The sequence below is a fragment of the Osmia lignaria genome, chromosome 3 (assembly GCF_051020975.1).
Source record: "Osmia lignaria lignaria isolate PbOS001 chromosome 3, iyOsmLign1, whole genome shotgun sequence".
NCBI classification, from domain to species: Eukaryota; Metazoa; Arthropoda; class Insecta; order Hymenoptera; family Megachilidae; genus Osmia; species Osmia lignaria.
Window position 1 is genome coordinate 9379211 of NC_135034.1, and position 22360 is coordinate 9401570.

General features: G+C 37.1%; 4 protein-coding genes across 5 annotated transcripts in view; all 4 read right to left on the reverse strand.

Annotated features, from left to right (window-relative positions):
* Positions 1-10014, reverse strand: part of LOC117610975 (TWiK family of potassium channels protein 9) — a 222782-nt gene extending 212768 nt beyond the window's left edge. Inside the window, exons 1-2 of the mRNA XM_034338846.2 lie at positions 9931-10014; positions 9627-9750 (exon numbers count right to left, since the gene is read on the reverse strand). The gene's annotated coding sequence lies outside the window, so the exon portion shown is untranslated. The remainder of the gene's footprint in view (positions 1-9626; positions 9751-9930) is intronic.
* Positions 10015-10300: 286 nt separating this feature from the next.
* On the reverse strand, positions 10301-13896 carry LOC117610980 (protein obstructor-E). Its single transcript, XM_034338857.2, has 5 exons — positions 13399-13896; positions 11913-12107; positions 11385-11569; positions 10835-11067; positions 10301-10744 (listed from the first exon to the last, which is right to left on the reverse strand). Exons 1-5 carry the CDS (start codon positions 13445-13447, stop codon positions 10708-10710), a joined length of 699 nt encoding a protein of 232 aa, XP_034194748.1. The 5' UTR covers positions 13448-13896; the 3' UTR covers positions 10301-10707.
* A 316-nt stretch (positions 13897-14212) lies between these two features.
* On the reverse strand, positions 14213-17006 carry Cpap3-b (cuticular protein analogous to peritrophins 3-B). The gene is made up of 4 exons (XM_034338855.2): positions 16847-17006; positions 15412-15735; positions 14942-15338; positions 14213-14858 (listed from the first exon to the last, which is right to left on the reverse strand). Exons 1-4 carry the CDS (start codon positions 16881-16883, stop codon positions 14741-14743), a joined length of 876 nt encoding a protein of 291 aa, XP_034194746.2. The 5' UTR covers positions 16884-17006; the 3' UTR covers positions 14213-14740.
* A 146-nt stretch (positions 17007-17152) lies between these two features.
* LOC117610972 (sodium/potassium-transporting ATPase subunit alpha) lies at positions 17153-22192 on the reverse strand. 2 transcript variants are annotated; one of them, XM_034338838.2, is made up of 11 exons: positions 22053-22192; positions 21871-21972; positions 21434-21767; positions 20856-21168; positions 20327-20455; positions 19853-20259; positions 19496-19765; positions 19116-19430; positions 18461-18878; positions 18020-18308; positions 17153-17959 (listed from the first exon to the last, which is right to left on the reverse strand). In XM_034338838.2, exons 3-11 carry the CDS (start codon positions 21722-21724, stop codon positions 17389-17391), a joined length of 3003 nt encoding a protein of 1000 aa, XP_034194729.2. In that variant the 5' UTR covers positions 21725-21767; positions 21871-21972; positions 22053-22192; the 3' UTR covers positions 17153-17388. The 2 variants fall into 2 exon arrangements, with proteins under 2 accessions (XP_034194729.2, XP_034194731.2); XM_034338840.2 differs by lacking the exon at positions 19116-19430.
* Positions 22193-22360: the final 168 nt, after the last annotated feature.

Below are 22360 nucleotides of genomic sequence, written 5' to 3' on the forward strand. Positions count from 1 at the left end.
CCTGGCGCGATGGAATATTTCGGGAAGAATCTTATTATATACACTTTGATTGCCACGTTCAGTTGGCTGGTTATTCATTCGAAACAGGTCTCTCCGAGGTCCTTGCTTAAGATATAACTCAATTCTTAATTGCTAACCATTGTTATAATTAATTTTCTCATTTATAATAATGAAACAATCTTATTACTTATCACTTGGACTTCCTAATCTTCTCTGCATACAATTTCTTATCAATTTCACCGTTTCAGAGAATGTACTCATAATCACAATTGAAAATTGTACAAACATTCAACCCTACCTTACAAAAGGGTTCTTTGAATTCAAGAAAAAGAGAATTATGAATTTCCTATACATGTTTCATTTAACCTCCGAGAAAATTTGCTGGCAAATTCGAAAATAGAATACACAGGTCTTTGTATCGATCTTGGTAGAGCAAGAAAGGGGTGTGGACGGAGGTCGTACTAAAGAGATTAAACGCATCCGCCGGGTTCAAAGTGGTCCGCGTGTTCGCGTTTGAGGAGCGCAAAAGAAAATTAGAGTGGAATGAAAAGGAAGAGGTTAAAAGTAAGAGGAAGGTTGGATAGAAAATAAAAAAGGGTAGGAAGCGAGGAGGATGAAATCGCTTGGGTTGAGGGAACAGTAAATCTCGCGGTACCGCGTCACGACGATTTGCAGTCGGCGCTGCCACTAATTGCATGTCAGCCCCAATGTTTTGCGTTTTATCTGACCGGCACGTCGGCCCTGCTATCTACCAGCCGTTAACTGCCGCGTGAAATTCCACAGTCCTGAAACGTATGTCTCTCTACTCGAAACCTGAATGTTCCATGGAGTCATCAGCAACGATTTCACTCGTTTAAGGATGAAGATATTTCGCGTCCCTTTTTTGCTAAACCCTTTAACCCTTTGACAGTTTTATTCCACGATTTAACCGGAGTTTAATTGCCTGGCCTTTGATCCAAGAACGAGAATTCGTTAATTTTTTAATTAATAACGCTTTAATTAAAATTTCCCATAAAGGACCTTCGTAATCGTTCATGAATGCTTGCGAATGGAATAAACATTCAAATATTCTCTCTCGATAATAGCGTGTCAGGTCAGAACAGTTTGTAAACTATTACATTGAAGTGCAGGGATACGAAAATATCAGAAACATGTGAGATTGATGGTTCCACGAAAATTTTTTTTTTTTTTTTTTTTTTGTCACCCCTTTCCTGAGCACGACATTCGTCGAAGCCTACAGGCCACGTATGCGAAACTGTTGCGTGCTGGTAGGCCCTGTTCAATAAATCGTTCAATCCAGGATATTGTAGCATGACGTATCATGCGACTCCAGGGCGATTGGCTAGGCAGAAGCATCGTTAGTATCGGATATCGATTATGTAGCTACCTTTCGCGTGAAATTTATCACTCAAAAAGATGAATTCACTTCTGGCTGACTTATGATCGTTACGAAATAAGTTACAAGCAAATTCGCTGTTGGATTTTACGGCCAACGAGCGGAACGTTTTGAGTGAAAGATGTATAACCGACGGGATTGGAGTTGCTGCGAAATGGAATCGTTACGCGTAGACTGGGGAAAAAAAGGAAGAAAAATATGAATCTTTTTTTTTTTTTCACACACTGCCGTGGCTACGTTTCGCAGATTCAACGGTAAGTTAATTATTGATTTTTCCGCGAGATGAGAGGACGATTTTTTTTATTTCGAGCGTGGTCCTGAAAAATGGATATACGCTACTGATTCAGAGTGTAGAAATATTTGTACCGATAAAGAGATCAACTAAAATTTCTTAAAAGTCGAATGATTTGTTTCTACTTTATTTTATTTCTCCAATTTTTCTATTTCGCTATATATTTCGTGGCGTAACTTTAAAACAAGAATCAGAGAATGAAATGATTAGAAGATGGGACGAAAGAGGGAGAAAGAATTCGGCAGGGAAGGCGAAAACCACTTAAGAGAGAAAATTTTCGTTGAAAGTCGGCAAATAAATAATTCTTGAACGAGGCATTTCCACGGAACGAAGACCCACCTTTCCCTAGTACAAACTCAGTTCAGCTTCTCTATCCTCGTTGGTAGTTGAGTCGGCTCCAAGAGCGACCTTCCTTTTCCCAGGGGACAGCCACCCTTATCAGCCATTGATTTACATCTCGAATTGTTCCTGCGGGAACCCGCCTACCTGTCACACCTCTTTCGTTCCTGTTTTTCTTTGTCGACACTCGGACGACTCCATCATCCGACTTTTCCTTTTATCCCCCGTTTCTTACCCTCCTATACATTACGCAGGCTCCCTGACCATTCTGGGTCAACCCTTTCTCATCGCATCATTAAAAACAATAATTTTTCCTTGATTTCACGTGAACATTTAAGTAAAAGATAATTACTTATATTATTTTGAAGAATACGTGTACCTTTGTGTTTGTTAGAAATTTTTTATTTCTACAGCTCCTCTTTTAAAGAAACTAATCCTTTTTTTGACAAAATGTTTTTAACTCTCACAGGACAGACGAAAGATTTTGACCCAGTTACAGAAATGAAACGTGTAACACATAAAAGGTTTATTGGTGAAACGCATGCAAAAAATAGAAGTGTTTTTTGTTGCAAGTGCATCTGAATATAACATGGATATACATATGCATATTACACATATGCTTATTGAAGGTGAATGAAAATGTAAGCTAACGTTTCACACGAAATTTGAAAATAATTCAGAGTTACAAACCAATAAGCATTTTATGATAAAACACAATATTGAAATGCGGATTATACAATGCCGGAGAAAATATTGAGTTGCTCTACTTCCATCCAAAAACTCAGAATTCCGCTCGATCCTCGGCTTCCTAATCCTCTTTTTTTTCACTTATGCGATCTCTTTGCATATCGACTCGTAAATTCCGATCTGCGTATGGCAAAAAGCCGAAGAACTAGCCGAAGAAATAACACGAGCTGAATGCATAAAGAATGCACGCAACCTTTAAATGCATACATTGATTACTCTGCTTTCTCAAGCATTGCATTTTCGTTATTCATTCAGCTATTGTTAAATGGTTAATAAAAAGACTAACTCCTTGAATTTTCAAAAGTTCTCAAATAAAAACTAAAAAATTCCATTATTAAATTTAATTCTGACTTGTGAAAAATCAATGTTCAGCGGGAATACTAAAAAAGCACTGAATTAATTTTTCCGCATAATGTAATAACGAAAGTTTTTAGCAGCGCCACGTTAAATTATAATATTATTCTACAGCTGAAAAATTGAAATTTGTAAAATAGCGAAGGGAAATGTTCACGGCTCGGTATAATCATCATCTTTCATAGAAACAGATACCACAATGTCTCTCGATGTACATACGTCGACTCTTTTTCAATCCCTGACTATTCTACTATCGAAAGCAGCACACGCACGCAAGTTGGACGATTGCGGGGTGCTTTTAAAAGAATGCATCGAAATAACTATCCTCGGGGCTTATGATCAAATAATTCATGCGAATAATGAAAAAACCGAGTCTATTCAAGGGGAACGGCACGAAAACCGATCGAAATCGAACGGTAATGGGAAAGGTCGAGCAAGGATAATCCAGACTATTTTGCTAATAGATTTTTCAGCGAAATGAAAAGATCGTAGCTGATATCGCGTTTAATGAAGCAGAAATACGCCTGTAGCGGGAACATCGCCAGATGAATTCTCGCGCACTTTGATTTTTACCCTATTCATTTCCTACCCCGTGCACTATCTTTTCTCTACGATCCTGTCTGCTAGTTATCCTGTATATACTGAAATTAATAAACCGTTGTCGATAAGACATCGATAATTTACATACACACCGTCATCAATTTCAATATAAATTCGAATAAAATTCATGCATCACCTAAGCCAACAAACTTTAATCACGATTCGTTTTAATTAATGGAATCGTTCGTTCGTATTTTAGTAGACCATTTTCGACGAGGTATTATTAAATCGATCGGAACTTTTTTGAAAACCTACTTTGACTTTATTGGCCATGTTTCGAGGATTTCTGGGTTAGCAGAAGTTGGAAGACCTTCTAAATACTCAGGAGCTGAGAGAAAGTTTAAACAGTTTCAAAGTTTCACTGAATTTCGAGGGTTTTTAAGGTCCTTCGTATTTACAATACTTTCTGTTTGCGGACATACCACGAAATTATTTCCTAAATTTAATTTTATAGGTTTCGAGGGTTTCGAATGGTATTGATCTGTTGCCTCTTAACCCTCGAATACCAGATGACCCGATAGCCAGAAGCGAAGGTGTACTGGGTCAAAAATAATCTGAATAATAAATTTGCATATATTACTAACGTGCAATTGAGCTTTATTTATAAACGTGATAGATTTCTATAGCACTGATTAATACGTTAACACGTCAGTTTATAGACTGATCAATAGATAGGTATTTGAAACTAAAAGTCATCCATCATTCGCGTGGTTCGAAGTGTTAAAGTGTCATTCTGTCAAACTAATAGCCTAACGTCTTACACTATAACATCGTAACCCTTATGTACACGAAGGCTATTACACAGCTTCCATTAATTTTAACAAATCATTAAAGTTGTTATAATGTATTCAAGAACTAACAACTTCGTAAGATACCTTTTCGTTTCATTTATAAAAATTACATTAAGGTCGCCGGTTAAAGGTTCAACGAGCGAAACGGTGCTTCGTCCTAATACCAGCGTTACTTCGTTATTTCCGGTTATCGTTTCGCCCTTCCAGCCAGGTAGCCACTCAAAATTCGATTTCCTCTTTCCACGACAGACGCATCCTTCGACATTTCTATCTAGTTTCCCCTGTCTTCGTTATTCCACGGTCCTTTTATCGAGTACAAGATTAACTTGATAGCGCACCAAGAACCGTTCGATAATAAATACACGTATAAAAGGTGCAATCTAACCAGTTTATTGATAATTTAGTTTCCACTGTTTCGTTATATTCTCTACCGATATTACCACAGAATGCAGGTGAGTCACACGAAAGCAATATAATCAAATTTATTGTCAAAAATATTAATAACTGATACTTGATAACAGAAAAGGGAGAAATTATTTTTAAGATATATTCCATTTACCATCGGAAAGTACACTTAAGTATCGAGGAAAAGTTGACGAGAAAAGTGTTTCAACAGAAAATAGATTTCCCTTCGTTGAAAATGATTGCTTCCATAGAAACTGGCTACCGTGTTTTACTCTCAAGGGATTAACAGTCGACTATTCGGATACCCGTTATTCTCGTGTACTTTCTAGCTCGTCTATCCGCACCCCCATAGGGACAGCCGAAAGAAAAGGGGAATCATCAGGACTCGCAGGAAACAAAGAGCAACACGTTTCAGGAAGAACGCATCCTATACGTATTAAGTTACACACTATCACGCGATTGTTTTCCGATTCTTGTCGAATTCGTACCAAAGTCCATGAACAAACATCCTTCGACGATGTTCCTGAACGAAAAGGAGTTTCATTCTGGAAACCCTTTCCTTTATTTACAGTAAAAGATGTTTCTTGGTCTTATAAGAACTTCCATCGATGTGTTACACATTCTATCTATGTAATATTTATCTTTTTGATTAAAAATAATGAATTTTGATTTAATTCAGTGTTTTATATCATTTTCTAAATTTTATACTGTTCCTCTGAAAAATTATTCTTCCAATATGTTCAAAGAATAAATGATGAATTTCAGAAATAGCGAAAGAAGATAGCTAAGTGAACCTTCTATTAATGATTTCAATAGAAATTAACTAGACAATCCTTCTCAAAAGATCACATCAACTTGTACAAATATGGAAGTTTTCAAAGTTGAATATGCTCTGTTACAATAATCCCAGAGACTGGAAATTGAAAAAGATACGAAAGAGAGAAGGTGTATCATAACTGTGAAAGATGCACTGGTTCTTTTAGAAACTACCTTTGTGCCCCGATGGAGAACTTTTTAAATTACTTATACATACGGATGGTAATCCCTTCGAAAGCTTCGCGTCGAGAGAATCATAATTTTATTCTCGGTCGACCAGTGAATTCGACAGTGTTTGACTAACCCGATAGGAAACGAGGGAGAACAAGTTTTTTGGATTTCATTCAGCAAAAGAAACATAAATGAATACAAATAAAAGACAAAAGTAGAACATTATTACCATCGTCCAAATTATGGACTTTAATTTTTCACCATGAATGTAATTGTAAAATTAATTAATTATCTAAGTAATTAGAAAAACTGCTTAATTTCGTGCAATTAATCAAATATTCTAAAACAGGAGTAAAATAAGCTAGAAGAGAAAAACAGCAAGGAGTTGGCTAAGAAAACAAGATTACTCATTATGCCTTTCGTTAAGAATTCTCTTGATTTCTATTTTTCTATGGCAGTTTTCTGTCGCTCCTTCGTTCTCTATTTCTTCGCCGGCACGCAGTCGCAAAGTTGGACAGAACTCGTTATCGGATAGAACAGCCGATTACCGTCCCGTCTCGAGTTGGTCCTCGACTTTTAACGCGATTATACGTCGCTGAAACGCTAAATTGCAGAGCGCGACGAGAGTTAACGCCTACGAAAACTGCAAGTTCGAACGAGCGACCGGCAAACGAATAAGCAAGCATAAACCGGGGCTAAAAATGTACAACAAAAACGAATCAGCCGGAAATTAATTCCACAGAACGGTCCTTTCGATGCTTAGTTTATGAAAGAAGAAACTTTCATTTAGTAAGAAAGGTATATGTATTAATATTCAGATATTTAATTAAGTGAAATGAACAAAATGAAAAAGTCGCTCTTAATAGAAAACGAAAATCAATGAAATCGTTTAACGGAACAAAGACTCGAACGAGTTAAAAAATCGCCTCGTGGAAGGATAAAAACGCGGTATGGTACGTGGAAACATTTGTATCGTATCGTATATTGATGGAAACGCGTTACTGCTTGTTCGAGAGTGAAATAGAGAGAGCTCAAGGAAGCAATCGAGCCTGAATATTTGAAGCATTTGGAATCTGTAAATAGGCAAAACTGCTTTCTAGCTGTTTGGATAAACTATCCCTCTTCGGATCCATTCGAGTAACACCCGGCTTCCTAAGCGTCTAACGTCGTAAAAATCCGCATACCTTCGATCAATTTACTGCAACTCTCATACCATAAACTTACGATTGAACATTCACTTTTCATGAAAATCTGCTCCCACGAAAATTTGCTGACACGAGTGCAACGAAAGTAATGGTTATAACCGGCTTATGCATCTTGATTCGAACGCATCTTCTCTATAAAATATTCCTAATTTACTTTACTTCGCGTACGTTGATTTATGCAATTTTGTAATTTCACCAAGGAGGAAAATTTATATATTACGACAGTAATTGTAGTTATACTAACTAACGTAGCGATTAGTTGAAAATTATACAGTTACAAGTGCAATGACTGCGATATTAACACGCGATGTTGCTTAGCCCCTGGTTTGCTGCTATGCTGTTTCCGGTCTATTATCATTTTCGGAGCGTAGTTCGTTCTAGCAGAATTACCTTAACAGCGGCTCAACGGTCACAGAGGAACTAAGATAAGCGTAACTAATTACTTTCGTATTATCTCAAAATTACGTTTCATCGCGTCAACGAACTTCTAGAAATTTTCGTCGAACAGCAGTCGAACATTTGAAGTAACATAAAATGAAGATATTGAAGGAAACATTGATTTCTAATAAAATGAGAAAAGAAACAAACAGATTTCACGGAATCTACTCTATTTTTAAAATACAATGAGACCATCTAAATAACTGTATAAAAATTTCAGTAGAGAAAGGAAAACTTGTAGCTCTGTCTTAAATTAGAAATCAGTCTCGTACTTGGTCTTGGGAGAAAGAAAAAGAGAATTGACGAAAGGAAGAAAGGGTGCAGGAAGAACCTGAAAGATCGAGCCAATCGCTCACCTGGTTCTAGCAATCGCACACCTGTAAGCACGCTTGCTACTGCTAAACCAATCGTCTCGTTGTTCTCCTGGATATCGATTACCGATCGAGACGGCTACCGTTTCCTTCTAACGCTAAAAAATGGACCGGAGATTTTCCGCAAGCTCCGGCGAAAGCTCCCAACTAACGTGCTAGAATCCCTGATACCGGGAGAGAAGAAACTTTCGAAAAGAATACTCGGAAAAAGTTTTGGTGTATTTTCAATCAAAGTCGAGGAACACTTTTGAAGAGGTGAATCGAACTGTTCTACTATAATTACCGTACTCGATAGTGATCTTCTTTTACCGTTAAATTGTTAAATGATAGTATTTTTTCTTTTAAGTATTAATTTATATTTGAAAAATTCTATATAATTACATAATTGTTACGCTTGATCTTAAATTAATTAGCGGTTATTGGAATCGATGAAAGTGGTGTTAAATGTATTTGCGGTTGTCTAGTATTCTAATTTATTGTACATCTATTTGATGTTGGTTCGAAGGCCGAAAGAAATACACAGAATATCTACTGGAACATTGAAAGCAAAGGAACCCTTTGGTCGACCATTCGAAAGCCAATTTGCATATTCTATTGACCTTTCCGAGCTCCACCAGTTCTCTTATTGGTGTAACTTTAGCCTTCAAAGTGTTCCTAATATTACACCCCAACTATTCGACTAACTTCTCTCTAGTCTCTTGAATGTTATCCCTAGAAATGGTGTGAGTGTCCCTGTACAAGTTAACGTATGCTTATCTGCACACACCCACACCCCAGGTCCTTTATCGTGCAGTTCGATCCCGATTATCAGGACACACTCTAACCTAATAATTTGACTATCCAGGTGTTAATCAGTCAGTTACTACTGTCATGGTTAACGAAGCCAAAAGTATATTCGATGTTTGAGAACAAACTAATTAAATTCTTTTCTAATTATTCTAAGACTCTGTTAATCGAAAACTGAAATAGGTGTTTCATGTTATTACCACTTGTGGTAGTAACAATTTCTGTAATCAATTTAGTTGGAATCTACCGGTAACGTATTTACCGATTTCTAGGGAGCAGCTTGATTGCAATTAGACTTGAACCTAACGGAAGTGTAGAGAGTTTCTACTTCCCTTTGTTTCTGCACGGTACTTTAAAGTACTCTTACAATCAGGACGAATTGAACCGATGCTGGCCGTGAGCAAGAAATATCAGGTCGGATTGAATCGGCCATAAATGAATGTACCGTAGTTACGCAAACATAGTTTAATCGAGAGAGTAGTCGAGAAGTTTAGATTGGTCATACTCATCTGTGTATTCTACTCGCGATTATTACAAATATCTCCAACAGTTGGCAAGTTATACGAAAGCTGAACTGTATTATCATACGACTCCCGGTAACTTTATATGGTAAAAAAGTACATCGTACTGAACTTTTTATCTACTGTTCATAAGCAAGTAATACATTCTGTAATCTAGTTTCCTATCGAAATTCTTTCTAATATTGAATATTATTTTCACACTAGAAGAGTTTCGTTAAAGCTAGCAATGAATATTCTGGAAATGCTGACTTTAGAGTTTACATAACCAATAAACGTAATCGTCGTTACCGATATAATCGATTACACATAATTAATTATTTCGAATAAATACTTTTGCATACTGCTTTCTACTGTAGGTAAAGTAAGCATGCAAATGGCGGATAATATGACTCACCAAATGTTGAGCGGGTACATACACCAAACTGCTTCCTGTTGTAACCATTTTGCAGCAACGGGATGTAAAAAGCTGAAGTATGACCATTTGGAAGAGCTGGTGCACATTCCACGTAGAAAATGATCTTGAAAAATTGAAACGAAAGTTTGCGAAAAGCATGTTTCAACATGGCAACTGACGCCAAGAAGACGCCAATCTCCCAATCTTTTCTTTTAGACATTACAAATATAATAATGAGAGTTTGTGTCTCTCAAAACATTGTTAAGATAAAAGGTATCGTAAATTATCACCTGATCATACTTACAGAATTGTCTGAAGTCCTTGCACACGAATATTAAATACATAAATACGCAGAAGATAAAATTTCAAGCAGCCGCTTCCACTCCCCTTCTTCATCTAACCGACGCGCACGCTCAGATATAAAAGCGCGGGAATTGAAGGGTCACGTGACATGCAGACGCGCCACCTACCGAAGCGCGGGAAAATTAACTAATTCAAAATCTTTTATTTATGTTTCGATTAAATCAAGAATAACTGTAATTAAGACGTAGAAACATGCAGAGTGTTTAATTATATTTACAATTATAATTAAATGAACAGAATTTTATTTGCATTTTGTCAATTTTCTTTAATTATAAAATGTGTAGGTATGTATATAAAAATATAAATCAAATTTGTTACAAGTAGAAAACAAGTTATTATCGCATGTTTCTAAGAAATACATAAACACGAAAGTTGTCTGTTGACTGAATTTAAAAAGAAGAAATAATAAAATATCCAGGAGAAAGTTACCATCGATTCGCTTCGTCGATTACGAAAGAAAACTGAATAATATTTCATGTTTTTATATTCATATCCAAATGAACAAATAAAATCTATTTACATGATGTGTTCATATTTCATTTAAGGTTTATTCAAAACTCTGGATGTGAAGAGGGGAATCACGATGGAATAAGGTAAAATAGAATTTATTATTTATGAACATTCTAAACACACACATGGTTACACACGAAACAAGAATGATGTGATTTCAGGATGATATTAAAATCCCGATGCGGGACATATAAATTTAGAAGGTGGTTCATGGTTTCTTGTCATCGTCCTTGTACCAATCCTCGCTGGAAACAAAATAATAATAATTCCAAACATAGTCTATAGTACATTATTTGATTAGTACATTAATTTAAATAAATTAATAAATGAAATACCATCCGGGAACGTTTTCAGGCGCGTCACATCTTTGTTGTTCCTCGTTATAAACAGTACCATCGCTACAACCTTGTTCACGTGGTGTTACACCATTCAGACAAACATAGAATTTTTGACAGTCATCTGGATGAGCAAATTTAGGATGATCGACAACCATTCCTCTAGTGTCGACTTGACTTTCTTTCGGACATTCGAAGCCATCTTTCAATTTCTTGCCCACTATTCCGCATCCCTACATAAACACATATTATGTATAATCCATTCTATAACAGCTTCTGAATTAGAAATTTCAATGATGTAACATCTATTATTATAATTAATTATAATTTAACATCATAGCTAATCTGTTACAAAATTATGATGATTCGTAGATTCATTCGTAGATTCTACCTATTAATTATTCAGCTTGCAAATTAATATCTGCAACTACGATATCCGATCAATTATTCAAGAAGCATAGATTAATCAATAGTAATAGCAGTCGTCAAAATTGCGATGCTATGAATAAATAATCATGTGTGTATATGTAAAACATATGTAAATATATACTTGTCGGCCAGCGCTATCAGGCCACACACAAGTGCCACTATATTCATCGAAATGCAATCCAGTAGTGCAAGTGATTTCAATAGCCTCGCCATCGATGCAATTGTAAAAAATGTTACAGACGGATGGATCTGGGTGGGCAAAGAAACCGTTCCGTCGTGGACACTTCTTGGTTGGCTGAGGCGGTTCTGCAAAAAATATAACAGGAATTAGAATTACTTTCGCTACTTATCGTCATTGTATCCTGTATGTCAAGGACATTAACCGCAAGAGCCAATGACACCGGTAACGTGTTGCACTCGGAGGTCTCGACTTTCTAAGAGTATATCCCCAACGTTTGATACAATTATTCAATAATAATATTCTGCTACTTGCTACTTTACAAAATTAATTTAATGTTAATGATACTACAAATTTTCTTTAATTTCTTTGAGTTATTGAATTATTTTAAATTTACTCGGATACTCGGCAATGGCTAACCAACATCAACGTGTCAGTATTGTGAAATAGTGATAGGAGCGATGATCTTACGTAGTTCAAGACGGTCCCCACAGTCGACGTTGAAGACATGGTCGCATTTGTTCACTTTACGGTTCAGAGGATCAAAAACAAGCCCATCTGGGCAAAGTTTCTCCGTCGCTATGCCGTCTGAACATTCATAGTATTTGTCGCATTGCTTTGAATCCTCGTACTGACCATCTTTAATTGGACAATTGAAGGCACCATCTGTAACATTGAACAAGTTTCACATAAATGAAAGTTAGTGATTTGTACCGAATCATTCAATTTTCTCCCATTCTTCTCAATCCTGACATTTACCAAATAATCAAAGAATTATTAATTGAGGAATTAAAATGGTAAATGGTGTAAATGTCGACAAAATAATAAATGATATTTTTGTAGTAAAAAATGTAAATTTTATGCAGAATACTGTAAAAAAATTTATAAATGCTAAAGTAATTTATTTCAGATGAAATTCACTGTGCTGGAAGATGATGAAGGTCTCAATAATTTTCATGATTCTAATTACCTCAAATGATATAATTATCATACTCTTTAAAATTAAGTTTCAGTTTGAAATCAAAAAGACAAACAATGAAAAGTGTATCGAAAAGTTGTTGCCTGAGTTTCACTTGTCGAAAATCAATCGTACAAAAAAGAGAAAGGAGTTGGAAGAAATTTCTGAAATTTCTCCGTGTTACTCGTGACATTTGCTTTGTAAGATATACCGGAAATCAATGCCACGTTTCAAGAGGCATATAAAACAGCTTGGCAACTAATGTTATAGCGAATATGGTACCTGGTCGAACCAGAGCAACTATTCTATTTCTGTTCTTCGAATCTCGATCGGTATTGTTTTATTTCTTTATGTAATTTATCGGTTTTACATACTATACAGAGACGATAAACACGGCGAATACTTATGCAACTCGGCACGAATAGTAGATCTGACATTTACGCTTTAGAAAGTTCAGTCCAGGCTGTCTCTTACGCACTCTCCAAGCGAAATGAATACGTTTCCACTGTATACACGAATGATTTTTCACCGTGGGATGGACAACGGGTTTCAGATATTTAAACAGTTATGAAATTTTACCGGTTCTACGCGACGATTACAATACCGGAAGTTATGCTGCATTTTAGAAGGTGTTGCACGGACCGGTGCTAAGAAATCAAGAGAAAGTCTGAAATCTCTGTCTCAGTGAAACCAATCTTTTTCTTCTCCATAATTAGCATGCGCTGTTCTTGCTTCTGGTTGGAAACATGGAATGTAAATGATAGAAACTTTGTCTACCTTAAAATTCAGAAAAACTCTATGAATTATGTCGTTTTTTACAAACAATGAAAAATGGACTATTCTTAAATATGAAACTTTGATAGATATTTTTAATTTTAATTTATGTTGAATATCTTCAAATAATTGCATAGAATTATATTTTACAAAATTTGAAGAATAAAATCACTTTTACCTTGTTGAAGTTTCTATTACAGTAAGAAAAATGGCTATGATACATACGTGTTACAGCCACCACGGCCAATATCGTTACAAGGGATGCTCTCATCATTTCTACCCTCGGTTCTCAGCTCTCTGTTCAATCGTTGCGAATCACGAAATCCAGTGAAGAATACTCGAATCACTACCGTCACTGAGAGATTTTAATCTATATTTTTTGGTCCCCTTTCGAAATGGTGCCTCCGTCGCGAAACACTGCTGCTCTTCAGCAACTCACCACGGGGGTATACCCCATTGGCCCCACTACATCCAGTGTTTCTTCCCCACTTTCGCCACGTTTTCATCGATGGATAACTGTCTAGAATCAAGATTGATCGGAGGTAACACGCGCTCTTACCTTTCTTTCTCTTCTCTCATTGCTCATCTTTTTCCTCTTCTTTCTATCTACACAACTTACTCTCACTTCGATGTCCTTCACTAGCCTTTGCGGAAAAATTAAAATTACCATGATCTTTGTTGATGATCGACGCATTCTTCAAATCTTTCGAAATTCAGATATTGTAAGATTGTATCTTCCAACGTAGCATGCTCCGTCTTTAAAGTGCATAGGATCCTGTGTTATTTTTTTTTAAATCGTTAATTAAAATGTGTTGTATCATTAGATCAATACTGTTTGTTAATTTATTATTGAATAATTTACCTTTCGTTTATCTTTTCTCATTCCTTACCTCAGGATTTTCAGCTTCAGTTTAACTGAAAACAGATTCATAAAATAGTATGAACAATATGATATCTGTTGTAAATAGTATTTTATAATATATTAAAGTTAATAACAATACGTTTAGATTCTCTTTCTACACTCTCATTAATGATAAGTTATTTCTGCATTAAACATTCAATGTGTTACATAATACTGCCTCTAATGAGCAATTACGAAAACGGTAGTTAATTAAATTTATCACCAAAGCGCCACATGTTGACCTACTGTTTGATCGAGTAGATTTCGGAAACATTTCCTATGAAATGTAAAGAACCTTCAGGAGTAAATCACTTTCACTGCTAGTGGAAATTTACAGGCCATTTGAATTCCTTAGAGAAGCCACAGAAAAGAAGAGTACTTGCATTTCCGGTACCGGAATAATAGAATAAGCAATTTTACGCAATTTCACAATCTTGTAATAAAATTTGTCATTTAATTTATTCTTCCATTCAAAAAATATTGATGCACGTAAAATCTTTCATTGTACAGTCATCCTCATTATGTACATGATCAATCATTCAATAATCCTATTTTAATTATCCTGTTATAAAAAAGAACAACCGTATTAGAAATGTTTTATTCACCAGGCGGGGTATTTAATATGTCAATGAATATTAAAATCTACATATGAGTTTAGTCTTAAATCTAGGTCGGTTTGGTGCCTTTTCTTCTGCTAGGACCACCAGTAGGTTTTGGTTTCGGCGGTGGATTTTCCAAGGCATCCAACTCCTCGTCAGTCAATTGACCTTTGTACCAATCTTTGCTAAAATTTCCAAAAATTTTTTATAACGATAGTTTTTATCCAATTACCTAATATCAATGAATATTACTGCTACTACAATTTACCATTCGGGTATCTTCCTGGCCCAATCGCACTTTCCGGTGCGTTCGTCGAAAGCTTGGCCCAACTTGCAGCCACTTCTCCTAGGTATCTCACCATTCACGCAAACATAGAAATACTGACAGTCCTCGGTGTCAGGATATCTGGGATGCGTGGCAGCGACGGAATCGTCGACTTTTGGACAGGTGAAATTGAAAAGCTCTCTAGATCCGCAACCTTTCTTCTGCGCCTCGTCGGGCCAGTTACAAATTCCGGTCTTCTCTGAGAAGACCAGACCATCCGGACAAGTGATCATATTAAACTTGCCCTCGACGCAATAATAGAATGTGTTGCATATCCGGGTATCTTCGTGAGCGAAGTAACCGTGCATTCTTGGGCAATGAGGAGATGGCTGCGGTTTTTCTGCAATTAAATTTCATTATAAATGACAGAGATTAACAAAGATACTTGAAATCGAATCGAGCGCAATACGCACGTAGCTTTGGCCTCTTTGAACAATCAATCCCAAAGGGTAGGTCGCATTTTTCGTGCTGCGGACTGAAATCATTGAACACCAAACCATCCGGGCATAGTTTATCCGTGGGTCTGCCATCTCGACAGTCGTAGTATTTGTCGCACTGTTCCGCGTCAGGAAAGTAACCATTGGGCTCGGGACATTGATCCGAAAGTTCGTCTTCGTCCTCGTACTCTTCTTGCTCCTCTTCCGCGGTCTGTGGCTTTTTTTGCAAACTTGGCAGAGCTACCTTCCGACGATTCTGCTCGGCTGCCTCTTGTTTCCTCGTTAAAGCGGTGACAACGCCTAAAAAATATTCCAATTATCAGGGTAATACTGAAGATATCAGTCGTTTCTTTGCAGACAATGAGAATATGCGCGCGTTTGACCTCGATTTCAATGAATTCCATTTGTGGATACTCTTTTACTTGGTGGTACAATGCGGATGTATCCGGGAATAACAAATGAATCGAAAGAGGAATAAAAGGAAATGGAAAGAATGCGAAATAAAAACGGTGAACGGCGAGAGAGGGTCAACTGGTCGTAGCGTTTTCAAGGCAGCCCGACGTCCAACGTCCCTGAACAAAACGCCGGTTGTGCGTAAACGCCGGTCGACCTCGCGAACGGAAGAAAGCGAGAAAGTGGCCGAGCGAAGTGTATCTGGTCGGGCAGAACTTAAATGTCGTTTAATCGTTCAGACCTGTTCGCTTTCCAACACTCTATATAGACCTTGCTGCGTTTTGAAGATCCTAGATACAGCTAGACTAAGCAAATGGCTGAGAAATGAAATCGACAACTGTAGCTTGAGAACTGATTCAATTATTTCTGATATCTTGAGAGAATACAGAACAATACTTGAAGAAACCTACGTTACATACTGGAAAGTGTGTCTAATTAAAGATATTAAATTTGTTTTTCATTTAATTTGTTGTTCGTGCGGTGAATCGACACGTGGTGAAATTAAACTTTCTATTAGTTTAAGGAGAACTGATTTCTCAATAACAAACGATGGCGTAAGTTCTTTCGTGATCAAACGGATATCGCGTATCCGCGTAGAACGTATCAATCAAATTTGAATCGTATAGCTTAAACCTTGTAAAAAAGAATGAAACGAAGCTAGAATAGTGGAACAATAAGCAGACTATATTAATAACTGAAATATGTAATTGAATCTGTATCATTATTGTAACGGGTAAAACAATACCTTGGCTAAAGGTCACTAGTCAAACTAGATATCATTTTATCACTTATTATCTCTCCTTTAAATTCTTTTCTATTCAAAACCTCAGAAATTTGTTTTCATCAATTATCAAATGTAAATTATGATTAGAAAAGGATAAAAATTAGTAAGATCAATGTTACTGTTTTTGGGTACTTAACAGTCATTAAGATATTTCAATTATATCCAATTACTCACCGAGACAGATTAGCAAACAGAATACCTCCGTCTTCATCCTGACGGAGGGCAGGAGTAACTAGAAGAAAATATGGTATTTTCGTTATCTCGAAATCAAGTCACGGTTCTTCGAACGTGAAGGAATTGATGACTAGAGACTACTGGGCCTCATCGAGTGGGTCCCACGGTCTTATATGTATCCCCCACTTTTCCATCCATGAGGTTACAACACTCGATGACCGCGTAGAACTAAAGGAGAACCATTGCTCTTCTGCATACTCACGTCACACGAGTGCTCCGTTGAAGATGCATCGAATTAACTGTACATCGAACAACACAGCTCTTCTTTTATCAGAAAATATTGAGAATCATAATTTTATCGACAGGCAGAGCGAAGATATTAATAGCCTTTCTATTTCTTTGATACTTCTTTCTGTTAATGTTGCATGGCCATTTTGTTTCAATAAATTTTTATCAAAATGAAAGCATCTTCTAGTGTTACATTTTCAAATTGCTCTCAAGTACTATAAGCTGACTTCTGTTTATATTTCTTTTTTTAAAACTTAGTAACAAGTTTCTCGATCCCACCATCCTTCAGGATTTTTTCTGATCCAAAGCTTCCTAAGCTCTTCGTAGATCAAAATGATCACAGCGTATGGAATACCAGGGAGCCACCATTCGAACTTCAACGCATAAGTACTCAGAATTTTGTCCATATAAGGAGCATAGCACACGATGCATGCCACAGCAATTTCAAAAAATATTCCCACATTAAGGACCCAGTTGTTCATGCCTTGTTGGAAAAGAGAGTTTCGTCGAGTTTTGCAGATCATCACGTCGGCTACTTGGACGATCACTATGCTCACAAAGAAAGCAGTGTGACAGGTGTATTCAAGAACCTTGCGTTGTTCGTACGTCCATTCTTGGCCGAAACTGTCTTTCAAATCGTTCACAACAGTGTTGTCCCATAGTGATCGCAGGCGAAACAATGTACCGGGTAGAAAACCATGCTCCGCCATAACTACAAAGTATGTGAAAAAGCCAGCACAGGTTTCGATAATGCCGATCTGTCCGTAAGTCATGAAGAGTAACCGATGACTGACCAGATGATCTATGTGAGGTATTCTTGGTTTCCTGAAACAGAAATTTAATGTTAGAATTATTTTGAAAATTAAACAAATAACTAACAGTTACCTCAGCATAATATCTGATTCTGATTTCTCATAAGCCAGTGACACAGCTGGCCATATGTCAGTACCAAGATCAATGCATAACACGCAGATCACGCCCACAGGTAAAGGAATCCCGAAAACAATGAACGTCAGGAAAGGTACTATTTCTGGAACATTACTGGCCAAAGTGTACGCGATGCTCGACTTCAGGTTGTCGAACACTCTTCGTCCCTCTTCTATTCCAGTAATTATCGATGCAAAGTCATCATTTAATAGAATAAGATCAGCAACTTCTCTGCTCACATCCGAGCCTAATATCCAACAAATACTCGTTAAACTTCTTAAGATTCTGTTAAATGAACACTATTTAATTAATACAAGAGTTTATAGCTGCTTATATTAAAATTTTAATGTACAACCATAAAATGGAAGCTTAATGTATTCGTTCATAAAAGAAAAGTACCAGCAATCCCCATGGCAATACCAATATCAGCCTTCTTCAATGCCGGTGAATCATTGACTCCATCACCGGTGACCGCAGTGATCAAATGAAGTCGTTGACAACTTTCCACGATCTGAAGCTTCTGTACAGGTGAAGTTCTAGCAAAAATAATCTCAGGATACCCTCTTATAATTGCATCCAGTTCTTCTGGCTTCAGGTCACGCAATTCCATTCCTGTCACCACGATGCAATGCTTTTTGTCTTCTTCGGGGTGGAAAAGATCTTCGTCGGTGAAGATGCCTACTAATTTTGCGATCGCCTTTGCTGTGTCAGGGTGATCACCAGTTACCATGATCACCTTGATTCCGGCACAACGACATTTGTACACTGCATCCGATACTGTTGGCCTCGGCGGATCCATCATCGCCATCAATCCAATCTGATAACAGATAATATTATTAATAGTGTAATTTTAACTTGAAATTCATTTAACTCTAAATTTAAATTTAGAAAAATTAATACGAATATTAGATAAACTATCAAGCGAAATCAACTCGCCAAATGTTTGCATATTTCTTCTATGATTCAGAACAGAAGGATTCCGGTTTAACAGGCCTCGATATAAATATATTTCAGAATTTAGTGAATGTCTACGACTGTAAACAAATAACATTACTAGTCTGAGATTCTCAAGAGGAAAGTTTGGAGGATCATCCTTGAAGACGTAGCCGAGAGGGAAATCAGAAATCGGCAGATCGAGATCGGCAAAGCCAAGTACACGTTCGCCATTATTCGCAAGAACGTAACAAGACTCCGTATAAGCATTCTTGATTTCATCATTCAGTACTCTTGTCTCGTTACCGAACGCTACGGTCGAGCATCGTTCTAATACTCTTTCTGGTGCGCCCTTCAGTGCAACGAAGTGCTTATTATTGTATACGTGAACGTTAGCTTGAAACTTGTCCGTCGAATTGAACGGTATCTCGAACACCTTATATCGAAAGAAGATATTTTTGTTATACTTCTTTCGTTTGGAAATAATTGCATTTATTGTACCTTTGGATAAGCTTTTCTGTAAGTATCCACACCTCCTTTCACCAGCACTTCCATACATTTTAATAAAGCAGCGTCAGATGCATCCCCCAAAATTTTTCTCTTGTTCAAAGGGGGTAGAGGTTTCCTTTTAGGGAAAGGCGCCCATTCAGCTCGATTACAAAGACTAGCTACTCTGGCTAAATTATGAAAATCTGGATCCTTAATGTATTTTCTCCACCCGTCGGAAGACATTACTTCTTTCAATTCACCACTGAACCACATGTGTCGCACCTGGAAATAAACAATCGTGCAATATAAAATTTCTTCCTTAATTAGTTTACAGAAAGAGTTCCACGAATCATAGGAAAGCGAAGTTACAGTCATTTTATTTTGAGTCAGCGTTCCTGTTTTATCGCTGCAGATAACAGCAGTGCATCCCAGTGTCTCTATAGCTTTCAAACGTTTTACCAAACAATTTTTATGCGCCATTCTCTTGGCTGTTAGGGTCAGACAAACGGTCATGGTAGCGAGTAGTCCTTCTGGTACGTTTGCTACAATGATACCAATTAAAAATACTGTGGAGTGGATCAAAGTGTATCCCAGAGCGATGGACAGGACGAAGAAGAGAACTCCAAGGAAGACCGCCCAACCCGAGATTAGTACCATAAATCTATTAATCTCGCGGGTAAGAGGGGTCGGTCTTGATACTAATTTCGATGTTAGCTTAGCGACTCTACCCATCACCGTCTGGTCACCACGGCTAACTACGACTCCTTTCCCTGTGCCTAAACAAACAACACTTTGACAGTATATTATACTTAATTTCAGAAGTTGTTCCTAAGTCCATCTCACCTTCTACTATATCGGTGCCGAAGAATACCATGTTCTTCGCTTCGAGGACGCTATTTACTGGAAGAACGTTAGCTGTCCTCAAAAGTGGAATGGATTCTCCGGTGATCGAAGCATTGTCCGCCTTCAAACCTTGAACATAATATACGAGATTTTAAGATAAAATAAATGCTTCGTTTCATCCGCAGCGATGTGATTTAGAGCAGAGAAAGGAAATTGGATTTTGCAAGAGGACAATGACCGAAGTCGTCGTTGCATAGACGATGAAAGGATGAAGCGATATTAAAGTCTTGTCGTGTGCTATAAATTAAATTATAATAAACATTTCTTGTAACTAATAAATATTAAAATAATTCTACTATCATTGTCATTCAACTTGAATGATTCGTTCCAAGAATCTTCCACAGTTCTGAAAATAGTGTTTACAACAAAATCACCACGATATCTCGATTGTCGACGAAGAGAAAGGCGAAGACTCTTTTTCTCGAGAAATAAGAAAGTTACGCTTGCAACTACAACGATACGAATTTACCTTGACATTCCAGGACTCTAATGTCAGCGGGTACTCGGTCACCGGTTTCCAAAAGGACAATGTCCCCGGCGACCAATTCGGCTACGTTCAACTTCTTCTTCGAACCGTCCCTAAGGACCATCGCTTTTTGCGGTAACATTTGCTGAAACGATTCCATGATTCGAGAGCTTTTTGATTCCTGATATTGGCTAAAGAGTGCCGTGATTAAAATCAGGCTAACAAGAACGATACCAATTCCTAAATGTTCGTTGGATGCTTCGCCGTGTGTTCCGTGTTCCAAAAGGTAATTGGAAAAACTGAGAAAAGCGCCCACCTAGAAACACAATTGACGATTCTAAATTAATTTAATAATATATTATAAATTTTATATAATTTAGATGAATCTGTTGTAAGGGTAAGATGAATACATTTGGAGGCAACAAAGATTTCCTTTGAGTAAGGAAAGAAGCCTCCCTCCATTTTCTTGGAATTTATCACCATCCATAATAAATTTAATTAATTACTGATACTTTCAATGATAGTTATGAAATGGTAATTTCTCTATGATAGTTCCTCTAATTTTATTCATAATCATATACCCATATTAACGCAGAGAATCCTCCGAAGCATCGGTTTACGAATTTTAAAACGTTGGAAGTCTTTTTCGCTGGTGTAAGTACATTCGGTCCAGTTTTGTTTAAAAGATCGCGTGCAACAGCCGTGGATAGGCCACGCTTCGTATTAGTTTGCAGACTTCGTAATAAATCTTCCGTTGGTTGTAGGTGAATGTCCGTCTCGATATCACGATGCAAATATTCTAGGGTAGTAGGATCCTGTTGTTTTCGCTTCTTAAAATATTGTAGTATTTTCCAATTCGGCAAGCGATTCATTTTCACTTCATGTCGAGTGAATATTTAAAGAAAAATGTTTGTCCTATAAAAATATAGAATAACCAAAATGGTGTATTCAAGGATCAAGTTCTATCGAAACATCAACACGAACTTAAACAATAACGTATCGTAATTTAATTGCCTACCTGAGATAAATACTTGAGTATTATTTTATAATTGAAATAAATTTAGTTTATTTCATAAGACACTCCAGTTATATATTGCTGTGCGTCGTATCATATTTTAATCTGAAAATATTACTTTCGTAATAATGTTTGATATACCGACGGTGTTAAAAGTGCATCCGAAAAACCATACTCTGTTTTACCTATAAAGCATGTGGTGGTTGTCCGGGAAAGAAGGAGGAAGGTGATGGCGCTGATGTGCAAAGGCCGGAGCTATGCGAGCCAGAGAAGTTCGAAGAAGACGCCACGCAGAGGAAACAAGTTTTCGGACCGCCATAATAGCGCCATAGTGGTATGTACTTCGCGGTTGCTCGTTGTTCGTGACGCGACGCTTACCGACGCTCGGCGTCGTTTCTTAGAATTCTGAATAAGAGATATATTAGAATCAAATTAAACTATTGTTCTTACAGCGTGTTCCAATACACGGTGATCTAGAAGATTCGAAGGAAGG